At 45.2% G+C, this 23,582-nt stretch overlaps 1 protein-coding gene across 1 annotated transcript in view; it reads left to right on the top strand.

The window, feature by feature from the left end:
• Positions 1-23,582, top strand: part of frmpd3 (FERM and PDZ domain containing 3) — a 191,949-nt gene that overhangs the window by 61,461 nt on the left and 106,906 nt on the right. Inside the window, exon 4 of the mRNA XM_078212052.1 lies at positions 10,276-10,321. Coding sequence (XP_078068178.1) covers positions 10,276-10,321 — 46 coding nt within the window. The remainder of the gene's footprint in view (positions 1-10,275; positions 10,322-23,582) is intronic.

Here is a 23,582-nt window from a genome sequence, read left to right as displayed (position 1 = left end):
AAGAGGGTGTGATTGGGAGTGGATTACATCCTCTTGAAGGCATGCAGGAAAGATTATAGTTAACGGCGTGAAGATAATTTTTGAGCAGTTTGGTTAATCATTTTAATAGTAGTTGTTGTTCATGAACAATAGCGTTGAAAACAACATCAGGGATTTCATTACAACAGCTTTGAAAACAAAATCAGAGCTTTCATTATTTGGTTTTCTATTGGTTATTCATGAACATTTAGACATTCGGATATTTGATCATTTGCCAGCTGCAAGATTATTTGAGCCAATTGCAATTTTTTGCACCACAATTTTGGGAGAATAACATACTTGAACTTACTTTTGCAGTACTATTATCTTTGAAAGTTGTTACACAATGGGGATACACTGAAGATGTTTGAAAAGAAATTTGTAACAACGGAGTAAGTTTTTTAATCGGTTTGTTACAGACAAAAGGGAGGTTAATTTAAACAGCATTACTTTCTCCCTTCACCACCTATCTGTAAACAAAAAGGCGGTTTGTCTTGCTTCTGCCTTTATAAGTGGTGACATATTTCCCGGCCCCTCTGTTTTAGTGTCATTTAATTTTCGATTAATAACCCACGGCAAACCCAAGACAGGATGAACTCAAAGGGTTAGTTTATTTTCACACTCTCAAACTGCAGGAGGAGGGTCACCATGTTGCTTCCTGTGCACGCATGCAGTAAAAGAGAGATAGAAAAAAATAAAGATTTACAGGGCAAAAACTACAGAGAAAATTATTATTGTTTCACATGGATTCGAGAGTCCAGCACCAAAGTCCAATGAGGTATTCTTTCACAGAGGTTGTCAAGCTGAAACCTATGCTGTATTAGTCACTCTTCCAGCAGCGTTGACTTGACAGGATGAGTCTTGTAGGTGACGGTACAGAGTCCCTGGTAGTGGCAGTGTAGATGGGGGCCAGGTATTCAGCTGAGGCAGGTCCCCTTTTCCGTGCTGCTACTAGTTAGGTGGTAAAATGGCAGACTGAGTTTGCAGTACCACAAGACAAGATAACTGGTTCCACCAGCTAGAGGTCCACGCCACATGACCCAAATTCTTCACATTGCCTTTGAGAAGCGTTCTGTATTGCTTGCCTCAGTCCCTGAGATGGTTAATTGTCTCAACCATTAAGAATTAAAAGGCAAATTATAGAGTCCTTTATCCCAGGAGCCAAATAGAGTCCAGCCAGCCAGCCTGGCAGGTGGCCTTTGTATAGTTCTCCTTGAATGTGGTCTCTGCAGCCCACAGGGGGGATCATTGGTGTCTCTTCAGAGATAACAAGGTGCAAGTTTCTGCAATACTACCAATTTAGCTCCTTTTGTTCGAGGGTCACAGAAAGACATAATTTCATCCAATTTAAAGGTCTTTGACCAGTTTTTAAAAGTTTAGAAATAGCCATGAGGATATCAATGTGTATTTTATATAATTATATAGTGTGAAGTCTGAGTTCCCTCACAGTTGCTGGAAAATAAATATGGAGTAGAGTTTCTGCTTGGTCACACCTGTGCAATCCAGGAGAATCAGCCAAATCAATGCAAACAAAAAAGAAAAATAGTAAACATAAATAAGATGCATTTAAACCATTTAAGTTGATGTTGTCTTGTCATTATTTATTTTAGTTCAGGTTTTAATTTGCTTGGATCAGGACCCACTCATAAACTGGCCACATCCCCTGGTCTGAATTACAAATTTCTAAATGACTGTGGTGTTTTGAGAATTGTGTCCATTTTCCCAGTTGCACTGGCATTCATAGGCATGTTTTAGAAGTTTTTCATATCAAAGAATAATGAATTTGCTCAAAAAATGAGTAGTGTGCACCAATAAAACTAATAAATGATCCAGTAGAGTTTATAAGCCACGTTCAGTGATCTCAAATCAAGTTTCTTACAGGTGGAGGACTGAACATCATTATTAAAAATGTTTTTCTCTGCCACTTTTAACTGTATTAATAAAACTACACCAGGTTACTGTGCTTAAATACATCAAGTATAACTTTTATTGGAAAGAATGAAAGATACAATTGCATTCTATTATGCTGCCCAGTTGTGCAGGTTTCTTGAAGATTTTATGATTGTGATGAAGAAATGAATATAATTGGAAATTGAAGCCTAACCTATTGTAATTTCCAATGCAACTTGAGTGCAATTTCCCAACTGTGCCCAAAACAGAAACTGCACCTCTCAGTGTTTTCCTTACCTCATGCAAGCTCGTAAACAAATACATTTTTCTTCTCGTGTACCAGTTACACAAATGATTCTCAGCATGTAACACAAAAAAACAGATCTTTATCGAGGGATTGAGTTTAGGAGTCCGGGGATAATGATGCAGCTATATAAGACCCTCGTCAGACCCCACTTGGAGTACTGTGCTCAGTTCTGGTCGCCTCACTATAGGAAGGATGTGGAAAAGATTGAAAGGGTGCAGAGGAGATTTACAAGGATGTTGCCTGGATTGAGTGGCATGCCTTATGAGGATAGGCTGAGGGAGCTCGGTCTTTTCTCCTTGGAGAGACGAAGGATGAGAGGAGACCTAATAGAGGTGTATAAGATGTTGAGAGGCATAGATCGGGTGGACTCTCAGAGGCTTTTTCCCAGGGTGGAAATGTCTGCTATGAGAGGACACAGGTTTAAGGTGCTGGGGGGTAGGTACAGGGGAGATGTTAGGGGTAAGTTTTTCACACAGAGGGTGGTGGGCGAGTGGAATCGGCTGCCGTCAGTGGTGGTGGAGGCGAACTCAATAGGGTCTTTTAAAAGACTCCTGGATGAGTACATGGAGCTTAATAGGATGGAGGGTTATAGGTAGGTCTAGAAGATAGGGATGTGTTCGGCACAACTTGTGGGCCGAAGGGCCTGTTTGTGCTGTAGTTTTTCTATGTTTCTTAGTGTCCCTCTGTCCAGGATGTGGGCTTTTCTTAATGAAAACCAAGTAATGTACAAAACTTAAGAAAGTATTAAACTAATTTACAGCATTTCTTCGTGTACCAAAACTTCTACTTTAAATTTACTTGTTTACATTCATGACTTTTTCAGATCTTCTCCTTAACTTTGAATAACAATAGAATTCCTTCATAATTTGCTGCTTATATTAACTTTTGACTTTGCATTTTCTTTGTAACACACAAATAAATGTAGATACTCCAATCAAATGGTGGCACAGTGGTTAGCACTGCTGCCTCAGAGCACCAGGGATCCGGGTTCAATTCCCAGCTTGGGTCTTGTCTGTGTGGAGTTTGCACATTCTCCCTGTGTCTGCATGGGTTTCCTCCGGGTGCTCTGGTTTCCTCCCACAGTCCAAAGATGTGCTGGTTAGGTGAATTGGCCATGCAGTGGGCCAGCTAGCAGACCTAGCCCTTTTGGTGAAGGAAGACATGGCTGCTAAATTAGGAGATCTATTCTCCCTCAGTGTATGCGGCCAGGTGGCAGAATGTGGCAACTAGGGGATTTCATTTCAGTGTGAATGTAAGCCTACTTGTGACTAATAAATAAACTACTTTTAATCATATAGAACATGCCCTGGATTTTACCAGTGAATGGATTTCTGGCAGAATGAGACGCAATCAATTTAAATGGCTCAGCCCTATTTTAACCCTAATGACTGTCTTACCACTCATTTGTTATATGTCAGAAGTGGTAGAGACCACCCAGAGGCCAAATGGCAACAGGAGGTGGATCAGCTGGCAGGCTCAGGGTCCCAGAATCAGGAATGAGAGGCCTTCGCTTTTTTTGTGAGGTTTAGAGCAGCATGACTGCTCTTGCTGTAGGAAAATTAAAAACTCACCCTTTGGGACTTATCACATCTGGAGAGCAGATGAAAATCCGTTCTGGCCGTTCCCAGTGGTACTGGTGCAGGTGGGTAACTTGGGAGATTTTAAGTGTAAGCTTTTATTTGTAAAATATGTAGCCCAGTATCAGTACAGTTGCATAGTATTTATGGTTCTGGATTTGTAATCCAGAGGTCTGGATTAGTAACCCAGAGACATGAGTTCAAATCTCACCACAGCAGATAGGCAAATTAATTTCACTTAAAAACCTGGAACAGAAATCAACAAAGATTAAGGACTGTGTGGACTGCAGCAGGATGGAGATCCAGCCTCATCCAGTTGCATACCTAACCCAGGAGGCAGTGGGCCAGCTGGTAGACCTAGCCCTTTTGGTGAAGGAAGACATGGCTGGTAAATTAGGAGATCTATTTAGTAATGGTAATAATGGTATTAGTAAGGCAAAACAATAACCAACCTATTTGCTACAAAATCCATCTGCATCACTAAGTAGGAAGGAAATATGCCATCCTTATCCAGTCTAATTCAAGACATAGCAGTATGGTTCACTCTTAACTGCCCTCCGAAATGGCCTAGCAAGTCAATCAGTTATACAAGAAACAATCGGATAAAACAGAATGCATCAACCGAAGCATCAGACACGACAAAGGCACATAAAGCCCAGTCAACAATGCAAAGTTCTCCTCTCTAACATCTGGAGACTTTTGCCAAAAGTGGGAGAGCTGAGAGATACTCTGACATAGTCATACTCACAAGATTATATCTTTCATCCACACACCTAGACAGCACCATCCCTAGATATGTCCTGTCCCATCTGCAGACACGTCAGAGCTGGGAGAGACATCTACTGTTGGAAGGGAGTGCCCCTGGTGGTCTTTAACATTAACTTTGGACCCATGAGGTCTCATCGCATCCACTCAAATATAGACAAGGAAACCACCTGCTGCTTTCCATCTGCTGCCCTCTCTCACCTGATGAATAAATGCTCCTCCATGTTGAAAGCACTAAGGATAGCAAACTCACAGAATATACTCTCAATGAGGGACTTCAATGTCCATCACTAAGAGTGGCTCAGTATTATCATTCCTGACCTAACTGACCTAACTGGCAAAGATACCAGACTAGGATTGTAGCAAGTGATGAGGGAACCAATACGAGGGAAAAATCTACTTGACCTGATTCTCACCAATCTATCTGTTGCAGATGCATCTATCCGTGATAATGTTGGCCATAGTGACCACCCCACCGTCCTTGTGGAAACAAAGCCCCATCTTCACATTGAGGACACCCTCCATTGCATTATGTGGCAGTTCCATTAAGCTAAAACGGATAGATTCAAAATTAATCTGTTTCTATTCTTTTGTGGGATGCCGGTGTCGCTGGCTAAGCCAGCATTTATTGTCCATCTCTAATTGTCATTGAGAAAATGGGGGTGTGCTACCTTCTTGAACCGCTGTAAACCACACAAAAGTGGACATCAGTGAGACATTGTGGGCCATCAGCAGTTACAGAATTTTATTTCACCACCACCTATAACTCATGATCAGGCATATCCCTAATTCAACCATTACTATCAAGCCAAGGGACCAACCCTGACCCAATGAGGAGTATAGGAGCATGCTAGAATTAGCATTTACCCTGTCAAACCCCTTAAGAATCCTATAAGTCTCAATGAGATCATCTCTCATTCTTCTAAATTCTAATGAGTAGAGTCCCTACATGTTTAACCTTTCCTCATTTATACAACCCCTCCATACTGGGGATCATCCTCAGGGGGATGATTGATTTTTGGAGGCCAATCATCTCATTACCAGGACATTTCTGCATAAGTTCCTCAGAGGCCCAAGCATCTTCAGCTACTTCATCTTTGACTTTCATTCCACCCTGAGATTGTAAGTGGGGATGTTTACTGATGATTGCATACTGTTTAGTACCATTCACCATTCGTCAGATAGTAAAGCAATTTATGCCTCCATGTAGCATGACCTAAACAACATTCAAACATGGGTTGATAAGTGACAAGTAACATTTGTGTCACACAAGTGCCAGGCAATGACCATTTACAACAAAACCACTTCTCCTTGACATTCAATGACAATAAATGCTGGTCTAGCCAGGGATGGGCAATAAATGTTGGTCAAGCCAACAATGCACATGTCCCATGAATGAATATAAAAAGATGACATTAGTATTACCGCTGTCCCTGTTATCTATATACTGGAGTTTACCATGGACCAAAATCTTAACTGGACCAATCATATAATTGCTGTGTGTGCAAGAGCAGGTCAGAAGCCATTGTGCTGCAGCAAGTAACTCACCTCTTGATTTCCCAAAGCCTGCCTACAGGGCCCAAATCGAAGATTTGGGGGGAGATGGTGGCATAGTGGTAATATCACTAGATGAGTAATCCAGAGGCCCAGCCTAATACTCTGAGGACATGGGTTCAAATCCCACCATTGGCAGCTGGTGAAATTTAAATTCAATTAATAGAGCTGGAATATCTCTCAGAAACAGTATATGAATCTATCATCAACTGTTATAAAATTCCATCAGGTTCACTAATGAAGGAAATATGCCATCCTTACCTAGTCTGGTCTATATATGACTCCAGACCCGCAGAAATATGGTTGACTCTTATCTGCACTCTGAAGTGACCTAGGAAGCCATTGATTCAAGGACAGTCAGGGATGGGAAACAAATTCCAAGAAAGAATAAAGAAAAAATATCAGATGTATGATGGAATATTTTCCACTTGCCTGGATGAGTACAAAGACAAAGTAGCCTGCTTGATTGGCACCTCATCCACCATTTTAAACATCCACTTCTTCCACCACAAGTGCCCCATGGTTGTAATGTACCATCACCAAGCTGTACTACAGCAACTTGTCAAGGCACCGTCAATAGCAGTTCTCAAGCACGTGACCTCTACTGCCTACATGGACAAGGACAACAGTTGCAGGGGAACACCACCACCTGCAACTTTCCCTCCAATGTCACAACATTGTAAATATATTGGTGTTGCTTAATCATCGACAGGTCAAATTCCTGGAATTTGCTCCCTAACAGCATCATTGGTGTATCTCTGCACTGTGTGGACTGCAGTGGCTCAAGAAGGCAGCTCACTACCACCTTCTCAAGGGCAATTTATGGGCAATAAATTCTTGGCCTTGCTAGCAACACCCACATCCCATGAATCGAAAATTTGAAAATAGACTGCAGTTAATTAAATCAACAGAAAAGATTTTAAAAATCTAGCTGTACTTTGTTCTAAATTTTTATGCAAGAACAAATTCCTGTTACTTTCACTGCTCCCAAAAGTGATTTCACAACTGATTGATCTTGTCACTTGGTGAGTGAGTGTGGATTACACAAAGCAAATCCTGGCATATTCTGCAAATTAACAGCAGTGTGCATAGGAACAGGAGCAGGCCATTAACCCCCCCCCACTCCCCCAAGCCTGTTCTGTATTGAATAAGATCATGACTGAACTGCTAACTCCATATACCTGCCTCTTCCAGCATCCCTTAATACCTTTGGTGAATAAAAATTTATCAATTTCAGTTTTATAATAAATAATATATCTTGCTAGCTGATATTTCTGTAGCTGTTCATTGCATCTTAATTGTCTATGTACCTTTGAACCCCTACTGTTTCTAGATTTTTACAATACAAAAAAAAACCCTTTTATCTTTTTTAGGTTCAAAGTGGATAAGCTCACGTATGCTTATATAGAAATCCATTTCTCACAGTTTTGCACATTGACTTAATCTATCAATATTTCTTTACAATTTTATGTTTCAACCTACACTGCTTGCAACACCACCAAGCCTTGTGCCATTGGCAAATTTGTATGTATTGGTTTCTATCCTATCACCTAAGTCATTAATAAATGTGTTGAATATTTGTGACCTCAACACATTCCTTGCAGGATACTACCAATGACATGCTGTCAATTGAAGTATCTGCGCATCATCTCTGCTCTTTGTCTCTTGTCACTCAGGCAGTTTCCTAACCAGGGATTTCAGTGGTTTGTCGTTTTTGAATTGTTTATTGTTGATTACTTGTTTCCATATGCAGTAAGTAGGACAAATAAAATGCATGCTAGAATTTTAATGTAGCCATCTTCCGTGGTATTGTTGACAGTGATTTGAAGGACATAGCAATTCCTTCAGCACAAAACACATAGCAGGATGGCAGGCAAAATGTAGCTGGTTCAAGAATTTGTTTTCAGACTTTGAAAGAATTGTGAGCACTGATGGAAGGATCAATGATTTAACAGGAGGAGAGGGAGAATTGTGTGATAACAGCATTACACAATTAGTCCGAAGGTGGCATGGGGTGATAGTTATGTGATTTGGTACCTTTGGCGTTTTGAATAATCCAGGGTATTAATGGAGCTTTGCAGCATCTTAAAAGGTGATTTCGGACTTTAGCCAAACTGAGGGGGTAGAGAGTGGGGACACCAGCCTGAAATTTTCTAACAAGCCTATTATGAAATATCTCATCAACAACTGATCATTCATATACAGTACATCTTCTCCATTCACTTTTTTCTGTCTACTGTGGATCATGGCATATAAGTCAATCTTAAGGAGCCTCCTAAACATCTTCTAAAAACAGGGTTCAGTTTATATGCCAAGTATAAAATCTGAATTGCCAGTGTGGGTGGTTGTCATTTTGAAATGTGGTAAGAGAAATAATGCTGATAATTCAACATCGTGGGCCGAAGGGCCTGTTCTGTGCTGTACTGTTCTATGTTCTAAATTAACGTGGCGTGGTTTATTGACTGAACTAATTGTAGAAAAATACTTTTAACCACAATCAAAGCATTTTTAACTGTCAAATTCTTTGTCTTCAGCAGAAAAAGTTCATCAAATTCATTCTGAGTCACTTTGGCTATATCCATCATCATAAGGATCCCACTCTGGATCATATTTTTGGCACTTAGGGGTTTTTTTAAAAAAGGGCAGCATGGACAAGTTGGGCCGAAGGGCCTGTTTCCATGCTGTAAACCTCTATGACTCTATGACTTTTGCTTTCAGAATCACTCCTCCACAACAAACCATTTTCATCTCCGTCCATTGAATTAGATATTCTGCTTTTTTGAATGATCTGATGACATTTGGTGCACTTAAAAGCATTCCATAATTTGGTGATGAAACCACACAAAATACCAAGCGGGGAACATGCATTTTTCCACTCCCTGTGAAGATGTTTCCTCTGTTTACCATCTACTTATTCCATTCAGTGTAAACATGAACCTTGAGTAGCTTGTTGAGGCACAGATCCAAAGCCTGACATACAGACATTAGATCCCTGGTTTAATTGCAATGTGGAAACTCACCAAGGCTCCTTAGGCAGCATCTTCCTACTCACGACTGCTATCGTCTAGAAGGACAAGGGCAGCAGATACTTGGGAACACCATCATCTGGAGGTTCCCCTCCAAATAACTCACCATCCTGATTTAGAAATATATCGCCATTCCTTCACTTTCACTGGGTCAAAATCCTGAAACCCCCTCCCTAACAGCACTGTGGGTGTACTTACACCTCAGGGACTGCAGTAGTTCAGGAAGACAGCTCACAAACACCTTCTCGAGGGCAATTAGAAATGGGCAATAAATGCCAGCGTAGCCAACGAAGCTCACATCCTTTATATGAATAAAAAACATTCTTGATGGGCACCTCTTGATCTCATTGGTTATATGGGATCTATAAATAAGCTGCATTCTTTAAATGGCGACTCGGATGTCTATTTCACACATTATCGATCTGCAACTTCAATCCATCCTCGCTCATCCAACCATCATCATAGACTTGCACAAAATACTCCTGCTGGGAATTTGATGTTGGTTTTACATTGAAAAATGACCAAAGGCTTTTGTTTTATTTCACTGGCTAGTACCACTGCGAATCTTATCTTCTAATGTGGGATTCAAAATGGATTTGATATGGATTTAATTATTACTTGAATTTATTTCATATTCTAAATATACAGTGTTCAGGTCCGGGATGCGGGGGGAGGTGGGTGCAGCACAGTGCCTCAGTGGTTAGCACTGCTGCCTCACAGCGCCAGGGACCCGGGTTCAATTCCCAGCTTGGGTCACTGTCTGTGCGGAGTTTGCACATTCTCCCCGTGTCTGCGTGGGCTTCCTCCGGGTGCTCCGGTTTCCTCCCACTGTCCAAAGATGTGCTGGTATGTGGATTGGCCAGGCTAAATTGCCCTTAGTGTCAGGGGGATTAGAAGGGTAAATATGTGGGGTTGGGTGGGATTGTTGTTGGTGCAGGCTCGATGGGCCGATGGGCCGATTGGCCTCCTGCTGTAGGGATTCTATTCTATTCTATCTATAAGAATTTTTATAACACAAGATGAAAAATAAAATTCTCATTTTGTATTTTTGAATGTTTTCAAATGCTGCCAGTGGTTCAATTGCCAAACTATGAAATCTGTACCAATTAATAACTGACTGTTTATCTTTTGCTAATAGGAATGGCAAGGATTCCATTATTCTGACTGTCCTTCAACCTCATCAAGTGAGTGTGCTCCTTAATTCTGTTGTGTTCTATGTTTATCTGGTCTAACAAGAGATAGTTTAAATCCCAGGAGCATCAATTGGTAGATGCTTCTCACAGAAAACAGAAATATTCGAGATTTGATTCCTAATCTAAACAGAATGGACCCTATTTTACCATTTTGATTCTAAGTATTGGACGGACTTGAAACTGGGAGAGTTTCAGATCCGACTTTTAGACCCGTTCTGAGGCACCCCCATACGCACTCTGCCTGAAAAAAATATCAGCGAGTCCAAATCGTGCTGCACAAGCCTGTGGGTGTGGCTTAACGTGCCAAAAATCCTGCAACTCCGATCATAGTCTACAACTACGCATGCGCAGAAAAAAATAATAGCATGTTGCTCCACTGCCACATCTCTCCCGGGCCGGATAATGCCTCCCCCTGGCCTCACAGGCATTGTCCCACCCCCACAACAATACAGACCTCCTTGTCCCCGCACCCCCGCCACCCAGACCGATCGTGGCCCCTCCCCACTTCCCCCCACCAGTCTCAGGCAGAGTGGCCGCGGACCCCCTCTCCCCCCACACTGATCTCAGGCAGAGTGGCAATGGACCCCTCTTCCCCTCCACTGATCTCAGGCAGAGTGGCAGCAGACTCTCCTTCCCCTCCATTGATCTCAGGCAGAGTGGCAGTGGACCACCCTCCCCCACCCGCCCTCCCCCCCCTCACTGATCTCAAGCAGAGAGCCATCGGATGCTAGATACTTACCTCCTCACTAACGGAAGCGTCCAAATCGGACTTTTGTGGAGCATGTCTGTTTCGTGCCAATTCTGGATGGGCGAACGCGGTGGTAAAGGGGGAAGTGCCGGTAAGGTTGGGTGCGCAGCCCATTAAGTCAATTTTAATGCATTTCAATGGCCATCACGTCCATTTCAGGTGCGGTCCCGATCGCGGCCATTTTCGGCCCTTTGTAAAGGGGGAACCGGCGAGGAGGTGGGCGCGGATTGCACTACTCACCTCACGCCTGACTTTACCAAGTTTACGTGCCCAAAAACGGGTGCAACGTGATGGTAAAATCAGGCCCAATGTGTCAATCACAGCATTGCAACAATTGGATGCTTCAATTGAATTACCACCTGCTTAGGTTTTTACCCTTTGTTATCCAGAAGTTTTTGCTAATAAGTGCTTGCACCTGGGATAAAAACAGGATTGACCTGTACCTTAGTTGTCTTCATGATTTATACATTTACATGTAGCTACTTTGATGGAAATGTGCAATATATCCCAAAATATGTTGCCACCTTCATAAAAGGGTAAGTATGGAAACAATTGAGGAGAAATTAGGAAACAAGGAGGAGAAAAAATTATCTTGGTTTAAGACTTAAAATATTTTGTTAACTTTCTGTCCTGCAGGATGTAAATATCTTCTGTTAATTTCCCAAAATGTTTTCATAAATTTTTCCTTCAGACACAAGAAATAGGTGCTCAGTCTGCTTTTTTTTTTCATCAGAAAATCATCTCCAATGGGAAAGTTCCTATCAATCTAATACTAACGGGGCAGGTTTCAGATACTGAAGGCAGCCAATGCTGGGGACTGCTTGTTGTCCTGAGGGTAGCAGTTTTGTGCCAAAGCCAGCCACTACACCACAGGGACCCAAGATGGCACAGGGAGCCAAAAGACTGGCACAGCTGAGGGAGAAGAGTGAGTGAGGTCCTCATCGAAGAGGGTGGCAGGAGGAAGCCATCTTGTCATGCAGCGGGCGTACCTTTCTGTTCAGCATCATCTCCCTTAGTCAATTCCAACTCCTCCTCCTCCATTCTCTATTGCTCTTTCCATAATGAACTGTCCCTTTTCTGGGCCTCATTGTCCTCAAGATCCATACATCTCTAGGGGACCATGTTTGGAGAACACAGCAGACTGAGACCTTTGCAGGAGCATATTTAATACAGTGCACCACCTGACTGCACCAGACTCTAGACTCAGTGCCTTGTGAGCCCACGATTCCCCACCAAGTTGTGATACTGAGATGTTGCCCATCAGTAAAGAAGACATATGTGCACTGGTGTGAAGCTGCCTGTGATATGCTGCAGAACTCACACTGTCAATGGCATAGACATCGATGCCCATCTGCCCAGAGAGTCACAGTCTGCTTGAGCACTGATATCCAGTCACCTACAGATCTCTTCATCTCTACCTGTACATCCTGTGCTCAGATAATATCTCCTTCTCCTTCATTCCACATGTCCCTCTTCTCTGACCTCCTGATGCCTGTTGCTCTGACCTTCCTGTGCAGACAACTACTCCTATTCTCCAGGGGCCTCAGTTTCCGGGGATGCGGTAGCTATTTCCAGCTGCACCCTTCCTGGTACAAACGTGGGAGTCCAAATTGCCATGCTTTGATGCGCACTTGATGCAAGCAAGGTGCTGACTGCAATGTTCTTAATGTCATCGTGACTTGTGATGGCACTAGCAATTACGACGCGAAGACTTCTGAGAGTGAGGGAAACTAATAGGCTTTTATTCACTGAGAACAGGAGCACACCCTTGTAGCTGACCTGGTCTAGACTGAGGCAAGGAGGAGGGACCATCACCTTTATACCCCACTCTGGGTGGAAAGGGAGGGGTCTCAGGTGGAAAGGGAGGAGTCTCGGGCCAGGTGCAGCATGGGTGTCCAGGCATATACATGTAGTAACAGTGGTTCACCACATTCACCCCTCCTTTGAAAAAGAGTCCGGTGGGGTGGATGGAACCATATGTACAGGAGTATATATACATAGAAAAGTCATAAGCTGAGGTGAGGCGTCGTCCCTTCACAGGTTCAGCCTGTCGGGCGGCTTGACCAGTCGTTGTGACCGTCGCAGTACCGGTTGGGGTGTTGCTGCCGGTGGCAGGGTGGAGCCGCTCGAATCCGCCGTCGTCCCTTCTGGTCTGGTCCTGCGTGGTGACTCCGGGGGCTCAGGCAAGCAGCGTACAATAGGCAAAGATGTAAGCGGACCTGGTGCTACCTGAACAGAGGGGTTTAGGGATGTGGGGTGGGGGGTCATAGTGGGCTCCGGGACACCCGGAGGTGCCAGGTCCCGGATAGAGACCGTGTCCTCCCGCCCATCGTGGTATGCCACATAGGCATATTGGGGGTTGGCGTGGAGGAGCTGGACTTTTTCAACTAGGGGCTCCGGAGCAGAACAGGGCCTGGGTACGCCAGCCACGACGGTAGTGCGATTCCCAAGGAGGACTTCCTCGGGAAAGCAAACATCCGCTCGTGGGGTGTGGCGTTGGTGGCCGTACACAGGAGGGACCGGATTGAGTGTAGTGCATCGGGGAGTACTTCTTGCCAGCGGGAGACTGGAAGGCCTTTAGACCGTAGCGCTAGTAAAACGGCCTTCCAGACTGTCGCGTTCTCCCTCTCCACCTGTCCATTACCCCTGGGGTTGTAGCTGGTAGTCCTACTCGAGGCTATGCCCTTGGAGAGCAGGTACTGACGCAGCTCATCGCTCATGAATGAGGATCCCCGGTCGCTGTGTATATAGTTGGGATACCCGAACAGGGTGAAGAGGCCGTGCAGGGCCTTGACGACCGTGGTCGAGGTCATGTCCGAGCAGGGGATGGCAAAGGGGAATCGGGAGTACTCATCTATCACGTTGAGGAAATAGATGTTGCGGTCAGAAGAAGGAAGGGGCCCTTTGAAATCGACGCTGAGGCATTCAAAGGGGCGGGTGGCTTTTATGAGGTGTGCCCGGTCCAGCCGATAGAAGTGCGGCTTACACTCTGCGCAGACCGGGCAGTGTCTGGTTGTAGAGTCTGTAGTTGGTTCACCTGCGCGCTAGCACATGTTCTGCGAGACGGGGCATCTGGAGGCTCATTGAGCTTCCCGGGTCGGTATAAGATATCATAATTGTAGGTGGAGAGCTCGATCCTCCACCTCAGTATCTTATCATTCTTAATCTTGCCCCTCTGCGCGTTGTTGAACATGAAAGCCACTGAACGTTGGTCCGTGAGCAAGGTGAACTATCGGCCAGCTAGGTAGTGGCGCCAGTATCGCACTGCTTCGACGATGGCCTGAGCCTCCTTCTCGACCGAGGAGTGTCGGATTTCCGAGCCCTGAAGGGTTCATGAGAAGAAGGCTACGGGTCTGCCCGCCTGGTTGAGGGAGGCGGCCAGGGCGATGTCAGACGCATCACTCTCCACCTGAAAGGGGACGCTCGTCCACAGCGTGCATCGTGGCCTTTGCAATGTCCGCTTTGATGCGGTTGAAGGCCGAGCGGGCCTCTCCCGACAGGGGAAAAAGGGTGGATTTGATAAGCAGACGGGCCTTATCCGCATAATTAGGGACCAACTGGGCGTAGTATGAGAAGAAGCCCAGGCATCTCCTCAGTGCTTTAAGCGTGGTCAGGAGGGGAAGTTCCATAAGGGGGTGCATGCGGTCGGGATCGGGGCCGATGACCCCGTTTCCACCACATATCCCAGGATGGCGAGGCGGTGAGTGCGGAAGACACACTTTTCCTTATTATAGGTCAGATTCAGGAGAGCGGCCGTACGGAGGAACTTGTTAAGGTTGGCGTCGTGGTCCTGCTGATCATGGCCGCAGATGGTGACGTTATGCAGGTACGGAAAGGTAGCCCGCAGCCCGTCCTGGTCCACCATTCGGTCCATTTCACGCTGGAAGACCGAGACCCCATTGGTGACGCCGAAGGGAACCCTAAGAAAATGGTAGAGGCGGCCATCCGCCTCGAAAGCCGTATATTTGCGGTCCTCCGGGCAGATGGGGAGCTGGTGGTAGGCCGATTTGAGGTCGATCGTGGAGAACACCCGGATTGCGCAATCCAATTGACCATGTCGGATATGCGTGGAAGGGGATACGCACCCAGCTGCGTGTACCGGTTGATGGTCTGACTATAATCGATGACCATCCGGTGTTTCTCCCCAGTTTTGACTACTACCACCTGCGCTCTTCAGGGGCTGGTGCTCGCCTCAATGATCCCCTCCTTCAGGAGCCGCTGGACCTTGAACCTAATGAAGGTCCTGTCCCCCACACTGTACCGTCTGCTCTTAGTGGCAACGGGCTTACACTCGGGGGTGAGGTGTTCGAACAGCGGTCGGGGGGTGACTTGGAGGGTCAAAAGGCCGCAGGTGGTGCGCGGTGGGTAGTCCAGGAACTGTGGGTTGCAGACAGAGATCGAGGAAAGGGGCCCGTTGTACTGTAGCGTGACACTCTTAAGATGTGTCATGAAATCGAGGCCTAAGAGTACTGGAGCGCAGAGGTCTGGGAGCACCAGGAGCTTAAAATTTGCGTAATCGGTCCTCCGAACCGTAAGAGTCACCACACAGTACCCAATGACATCCACGGTGCGGGACTTTGAGGCCAAGGAAATGGTTTGTTTGACTGGCCGTACCGAAAGGGCATAGCGACGCACAGTATCGGGGTGGATAAAGCTCTCCGTACTCCCGCTGTCAAACAAACAATTTCCTACACGGCCGTTTACCTGTATGTCCATCATAGACCTGGCGAGCTGATGTGGACGAGACTGGTCCAGCTGGATCGCTGCCACCGTAGATCCCGAAGAGTCATCAGCCGGCGTCCAAGATGGCGGCCTCCTTGACTCCCACGCGGCCGATGGCGTCCAAAATGGCGGCTTCCTGGGCTCACACGTGGTCACTGGTGTCCAAGATGGCGGCTCCCTTGACTCCCACGCGGCTGATGGCGATCGGGGTTTCTGTTCCCTCAGGTCGCATGCTGCGCTATTCGGTTTCGACTTTGCCCTGCAGACCTTCGTGTAGTGGCCTTTCTTTCCACATCCTGAGCAGAACACCTCCCTTGCTGGGCAGCGTTGTCGGGGGTGTTTCACTAGGCCGCAAAAATAACACTTCGGGGCTGCCGTGGCCGTTGAGTCACTGGTGGGGCTCTATGTGGCATAAGTGGGAGGCCCTCCTAGGTACTGGGATGATAGTGGCCGTGTTGTCGCGTGATCGGGCACGTATGCCTCGTGATCACGGGATGCTACTTCGAGGGATTCTGCGAGTGCTACAGTTTTTGGAAGATCTAGCCCACCTTGTTTTAGCAGGCGCTGTCGAATGTAGTTGGATGCGATGCCCGTAACGTAGGCATCGCGGATCAAGTCCTCTGTATACTGCGCAGCGGATGCAGCCTTGCAGTTACAAGCCCTGCCGAGCGCATGTAGTTCGCGGAGGAACTGTGCATTTGATTCCCCCGGCCGCTGTTTATGGGTAGCTAGCAGATGCCTGGCATAGACTTCGTTCGTCTGTTGGCTGTATTGACTCTTTAGGAGCGCTAGCGCATCAGCATACGTTTCTGCGTCACAGATGGTGGCAAAAACTGCGTCGCTTACCCGGGCGTTGAGCACGTGTAGCTTGTCTGCATCGGACCGGACGACCATGGAGGCTCCGAGGAAGGCTTCGAAGCACTTCAGCCAGTGATTAAAGCTGTTGGCGGCCCCCGGCGCTTGCGGATCCAAGTTTAGAGTATCGGGCTTTAAAAGTTGCTCCATTCCTTTTTTTTTTCTCTGTGAATAAAATTGATGCACTATCAATTACGACGCGAAGACTTCTGAGAGTGAGGGAAACTAACAGGCTTTTATTCACAGAGAACAGGAGCACACCCTTGTAGCTGACCTGGTCTAGACTGAGGCAAGGAGGAGGGACCATCACCTTTATACCCCACTCTGGGTGGAAAGGGAGGGGTCTCAGGTGGAAAGGGAGGAGTCTCGGGCCAGGTGTAGCATGGGTGTGTCCAGGCACATACATGTAGTAACAGTGGTTCACCACAACTTGGAACTATATCACTGTTCCTTCACCATTGCTGGGGAAAAGTCCAGGAATTCCCTTCCTAACAGTATGGTGGTTGTGCCTACAGCAGATGACTGCAGTTGTTCAAGAAGATGGCTCACTACCATATTCTCAAGCACAATAAATACAGACTTTGACAGGAATGCTCACATCCCATGAATGAATATTAAAAAATACATGAATAAAAGAGTTTTATTTAATTTTATTTCATATCCTCCCCTGACCCGCATTGGGCTGCTGCAACTTTAACTTCAAGGGGTTAAGCCCTTCAAACTTTAAAAAGAATTCGTACTTGTTAAACTCTTCCAGCCTCCATGTCTTGACCCAGACATGGTCCTCACTACTATGAAGCTGTATTTACACACGCAGCTGCTAGACTTTGGATCCCTCTGGGAAAATTCCAACAGTTGTAGGAGATGGACTTTTAATAAGCCCACAACCTTGTAGATTGGTGAGAGCAAGTTCCAAAACCCACACTTTCCCTCATCCTTGAGAAATCAGGGGGGTGTAGGCGGAGATGGGGCATCTGGCTGAGCATGGTTGTGGCAATATATTTACTGGCCCACTCCCATTCTGACCCCATTCGGATTGGGAAAACTGGTCCCTAGTTTTCATTATTGTGTGCATTTTGTTTTGTAATGTTCCGGAATGGTTACATGAAGGTTTGATTTTTCTATTGTCACCCAGGATTTAATCAATCCTGTAAATGTTCAACAAACCAAAAACTACATTAGCAGCCAAATAAAACTCTTTTGTTCATCTGTTTTTTTTAAAATATTCATTCACGGGATGTGATTATCTTTGAGAAGGTGGTGGTGAGCAGGCATATGGTGTAGGTGCAACCACCATGCTGTTAGAAGGGGAATTCAAGGATTATGTCCTGACAATGGTGAAGGAGCAGTGATATAGTTCCAACTCAAGATGCTGTGTGACATTGAAGTGAATTTGTTGTTAGTGGTGTTCCAATGCTGACTTATCCTGCTCGGCGGTAAAGATAATGGGTTTAGAAAGTGCTGTTAAGACCATAAAATCATAAAATATAGGAGCGGAATTAGGCCACTTGGCCCATTGAGCCTGCTCTGCCAATCAATCATGGCTGATAAGTTTCTCAACCCCATTTTCCTGCCTTTTCCCCATAACCTTTGATCCCTTTACCAAGAACCCTCTGTCTTAAATACATTCAAATACCTGGCCTCCACAGCCTTCTGTGGCAATGAATTCCATGGATTCACTACCCTCTGGCTGAAGAAATTCCCCCTCATCTCAGTTCTAAAGTGTTGTCCCTTTTATTCTGAGGCTGTTCTCCTGCTAATGGAAACATTGTTGAAGGAGCCCTGGCAAGTTGCTACAGTGCATCTTGTAGATGGTACACATTGCTGCCACTGTGCACTGGTAGTGGAGAAAATTAATGTTTAAGCTAGTGGATGGGGTGCTAATCAAGCAGGCAGCTTTGTTCTGGATGATGTCGAGCTTCTTAAGTGTTATTGAAGCTGCACTGATCCAGGAAGGTAGAGAACATGCCATCACACTCCTGACATGTGCCTTGTAAATGGCAGACAAGTTTTGGGGAAGCAGGGCATAAGTTACTAGCCACAGAATCACCAGCCTCTGACCTGCTCTTGGAGTCATTGTAAATATATGATTGGTTAAGTAAATTTCTGCTCATTGGTAGCCCTAAGGAGTTTAAAAGTAGTAATGGTAATACCATTAAATGTCAAAGAGTTGTATTCCCTCTTGCCTAACACTTGTGTAGCGCAAATGTTGCTTTCCACTCATCAATCCAAGTCTGCATGTTATCTAGACCTAACTGCATCAAGGCATGCATTGCTTCATTAATTGAGGAGTTGTGAATGGCAATGAACGTTGTGCAATCATCAGCAAACATCCTTGCTCTGGTCTTATGTTGGAGGGAAGGTCACTGAAGCAGCTGGAGATGGTTGGGCCTAGGACACTACTCTGAGAAACCCCTACAGTGATGTCCTGAGGCTGAGATGACTGGCTTCCAATAACCATTACCATTTTCCTTTATGCTAGGTATGACTCTGAATCAGTGGAGAGTTTAACCCCCAATTCCCATTTACTGCAAGTTTACCAGGATTCCTTGATGCCACACTTAGTCGCAAGTTGCTTTCTCACCTCATCTGTGGAATTCAGCTCTTTTGTCCATGTTTGGACCAAGGGTGTAATGAGGTCTGAAAACAAATGGCCTTATCGTAACCCAAACTGAGGATTGGTGAGCAGATAATTACGAAGTAAGTGCTGCTTGATAGCACTGTCAGTGTCACCTTCCATCACTTTGCTGATGATTGAGAATAGACTGATGGGCCATAATTGGCCAGATTGAATTTGTCCAGCTAAAGGTGAACTGGACATACCTGGGCCATTTTCCATATTATTGGGTAAATGCTAGTGGTGTAACTATATTGAAACAGGATAGCAAGGGCTGGAGCTAGTACTGGAGTACAGCTTTTCAGATCCACAGCTGGGTGTTGTCAGGGCCCATTGCTATTGCACTATCCAGTACCTTCAACCATCCTTCTGTAATGTAGGGATTCTATGATATGATATTACATGGAGTGAATCAAATAGACTGAAGATTAACATCTGGGAGGGTGGGGATCATAGAAGGAGGCCGAGATGGATCATCCACTTAGCACTTATGACTGAAGATCATTACAAATGCATCAACATTCTCTTATTCTCTTTGTATTCACATTCTGGGCTCCCCCATCATTAAGATGGGGATGTTTGTACAGTGTCCACCACCATTCACCACTGGATGTGGCAAGACTGCAGAGCTTTGATCTTATCTGTTGGTTGTGGGATCGCTTAGCTCTGTTGATAGCATGCCACTTCTGCTGATTAGAATGCATGTGGTCCTAGAAGATAGCTTCACCAGATTGGCATTTCATTTTTAAGTATGGCTGGTGCTGCTCCTGGCATGCTCTCCTACTTTCCTCATTGAACCTGGGTTGGTCTCCTGCCTTGGTGGTAATTGATGAGTGGAGATATGCAGGGCCATGAGGTTACAGAACGGGGTTGAATCCATTTCTGTTGATGATGATGACCCACATAACCTCATGGATGCCCAGTTTTGAGCTGTTGGATTTGTTCTAAATCAGTCCCATTTAGCATGGTGTTTGTGCTATGAAACACAATGGAGGGCATCTCAGTGCGAAGGCAAGCACCTACAAGGACCGTGCAGTGGTCACTCCTACCACTGCTGTCATGGACAGATGCATATGCAACAGGTAGATTGATAAGAGTGAGGTCAGATAGGTTTTACCCATTTTAGGCTTGCTACAGGTAGTGAGAGACCCACCTATCTATTCTTCAGGATTCAGCCAGTGGATCAGGAATGGTGCTACCAAGCCACAGTTTGCGATGGACATTGATGTTGCTCAACCAGTGTATATTCTGTGCCTTTGTTACCCTCCATGATCTTCCAAGTGGTGATCAACATAGTGAAGCACAAATTCATCAGTTAATGTTACCAGAGAGGCAGTGCTGGGTAGACTAATGGGACTGAAGTGGCGGGGCAGGCTCGAGGGGCTAGATGGCCTACTCCTGCTCCTATTTCTTATGTTCTTATGTTCTTAAGAGAAGGTAACCAACAGGATGTTTCCTTGCCCATGTTTGACCTGCTGTCATAAACTTCAAGGGGTCAGGAGTCAGTGTTGAGGTCTCCCAGAATCACTTCCTCCTGGCTGTATACCACTGTGCTGCCACCAGAGGCAGGTCTTGATGTACCTAGGGATGGTGGTGCTAGTGTCTGGAAAATTAGCTCTAAGGTATGGTTTGGCGAGTACCACTATGTCAGACTGTTGTTCGACTATTCTTTGGGACAACTCTCCAATTTTGGCATACATTCCCAGATGTTATTGAGGAGGATTTTGCAGCATTGATTGTGTCACTTCTGATGCATAGGTCAACATTCCATTTTGCATTTGACTTTGCTCTCATCGACTTTTCTGTAATGGTTTGATGTAACTGAATGGCTTGCTGGACCATTTCAGATGACAGATAAGAAGCAACCACATCTTTGTAGGTCTGGAATCACATGGAGATCAGACCACACATATCTGTATACAAAAAATGGCAATAGTTGAACAGAAAATGAAGTGACCCTGCCATTTACCTATTGAATTGGAGTAGGTATCCAACAATAAGGACGATTTTAACTCTACCTGCACAGCAGATGCTCTGCTTACCATCCAAGCTCCAGATGATTAACTTAACCAGTTCTTCTGAGCAAGCAAGTAGGATATACATTGGAAGCCAGTAGAATCCTTCTAAAAAACACAGATCACTCTGCAATATTGTAATAAGAAGCCTGATTGCAATTTTAGACAGAGACCCACACTGTGGCTTTCCCACCAGGCCAACCCAGAAGAAATAGAAGCGAGAGCCAATAAATCCCCAAGGTGAGTGATTTTCCTTTCCTTCGCCTTTTCCCTGTCTGACTAGTGCGTGGAGTAGTGCACCTCCGAGCCCTGCAAGGATGCTACCCTCGATTCTTCCCCATCCCCTGACAACATTGTACCCCAATGTGTTCTTTCTGCCTTTTGCCCCCAGCTGCCCCTGGCCATTGGATTTAAGGAGGAGACTGAAGGGAGAGGTTGATGTGATAATGAAATAGGCATTCACAGATTGAACTGCTGTTTTGTTGGCATGCAAAGCAAGTCTATATACCTCATTGTTCCTCAAAATCTGGAAATCCCTCAATAGAGCTCAGTGCCATTGCCCTCAGTTAAGTAGCAAATAGAAAAGGAGAGAAAAATATCTGCCTATCCTATAACAAATGCCTCATCTGAGGTTGAACTAGTAGATACATTCAATTATAATTTACTGTGCCATTTAAAGCATTAGAAGTCACATGTGCTTTATTCCTAAATTTATTGTAAACACTGATAACAAATTATACAGCTTAAAACATGCAGATCTATATATTATTAACAATATGGATTGAATAATGCAATGTCTAACACATATTCTCCTGAACATAGAGGCCCAAGTGCTTAAAATAGCCCAAGGCAGCCAGCCACTGCAGTGTACTTTAGGATAATGTGAACAAAATTCAAAAAGATGGAAATTTTATAGAAATTAGGGGATATTATAACTGAAGCAATGCCATCCATTTGAGCTTTTGACAGCTTTGTGAACAGAGTCCTATTGACTGGCAGTTTGGTGTGTTCTAAGCACTCGGGCCTCTATGCCCAGTAAAATGGGTATTGGGAATGGCAATTGGAATAGGCATTGGAAGGGAGGTGTAAAAGATTGAAGGCGACTCAATGTGGCTCCAACAACAAGAAAGGTTTATTAAACTATAATAACTGTTTACACACTAAGGGTCTGATAGAACATATGCACAGGTCTACTCTCTTCTCCTCCCTGGTTCCAACTGAGGTCCTCCCAGTCCGAGGACTCATGCCCTCATTCCTGACTGACCCAGCTTCCCATGCCTCCACCACATAGGGCCCAGCCCAATCACATGGCCCACATAGGATTGCCCCTTAAAGGAAGCTAGCTGGAAGCTAGCCGAAATATTTCTTTATAGTTCCATGTTGCTCCCACAAACAATAAATCAACCTGATTCCTTCCAAAGGTCAAGGAAAGGTGTGCTTTTGATTGATGGATGTTATGTCGGACAAAATGTGGTAGTTCTTCAGAAGAGGCCTGCAGCCCTTCTTTAGTTGCTGACATTTGATAATTGCCCCCAATCCACATGGTGTTCCACATGCATCACGTATTTGGACTGGCATCAAATGATGTAAATAAACAGAGCTCACATTGTGAGATGAGGACAGCTCATTTGGGTGAAAGTGTGGCCAGAACCTCAGGAGCAGCAGTCCTGATATCAAATTTCAGGGGCCACATTATCATCAACATGTAATCTGGTTCTTGCATTACAAAACGTTCACGGGTTCAAATGTAAGAACAACTTCAAATTAATTTTTAATGAAACATATTGATCTAAACTAACAACGTAGGGTAGAAATTTTAGTGCTCGCATCCTGAGAGCCAGTGCGTAACACGCCCTCACCTCAACTCTCAGAAACCCACTGCTATTTAATGTTCAACTGAGCATTGGTTGGCACTTGGTGGGTCTTCCAGCGATCATAGCATTGAGGGTGGGCTGGGTGCGAGGGAAGGCCGGAGCTCCCATGTCCTGGATGGGAGGGTGTCACAAATATGAAGAGGCCTTCAGCTTGGGGCACACACCTCTCGCGCACCCCCGCCCCCCCCCCTCCCCCACCCACCTTCAATTGAGAAAAGCTGGAAAACTATTTGCCCATCTGTCAGTTCTGCCCATGCGCCAACCTAAAAATTGCACGGGTAATGTAATATTCTGGGCAATTGGGCAGATAATCCCTTCAATTGGCTCCATAATTGCTGACAGGAGCAATTGCCAATCTACTGCCTGTGCTCACTGACCAAAATATCGCACAAATGCGGAATGGGTACCCAATGTCATCATG

The sequence above is a fragment of the Mustelus asterias genome, chromosome 4 (assembly GCF_964213995.1).
Source record: "Mustelus asterias chromosome 4, sMusAst1.hap1.1, whole genome shotgun sequence".
Lineage (NCBI taxonomy): Eukaryota > Metazoa > Chordata > Chondrichthyes > Carcharhiniformes > Triakidae > Mustelus > Mustelus asterias.
The sequence above is the reverse complement of the archived record's forward strand: the minus strand, read 5'-3'. Positions and strand labels throughout refer to the sequence as shown.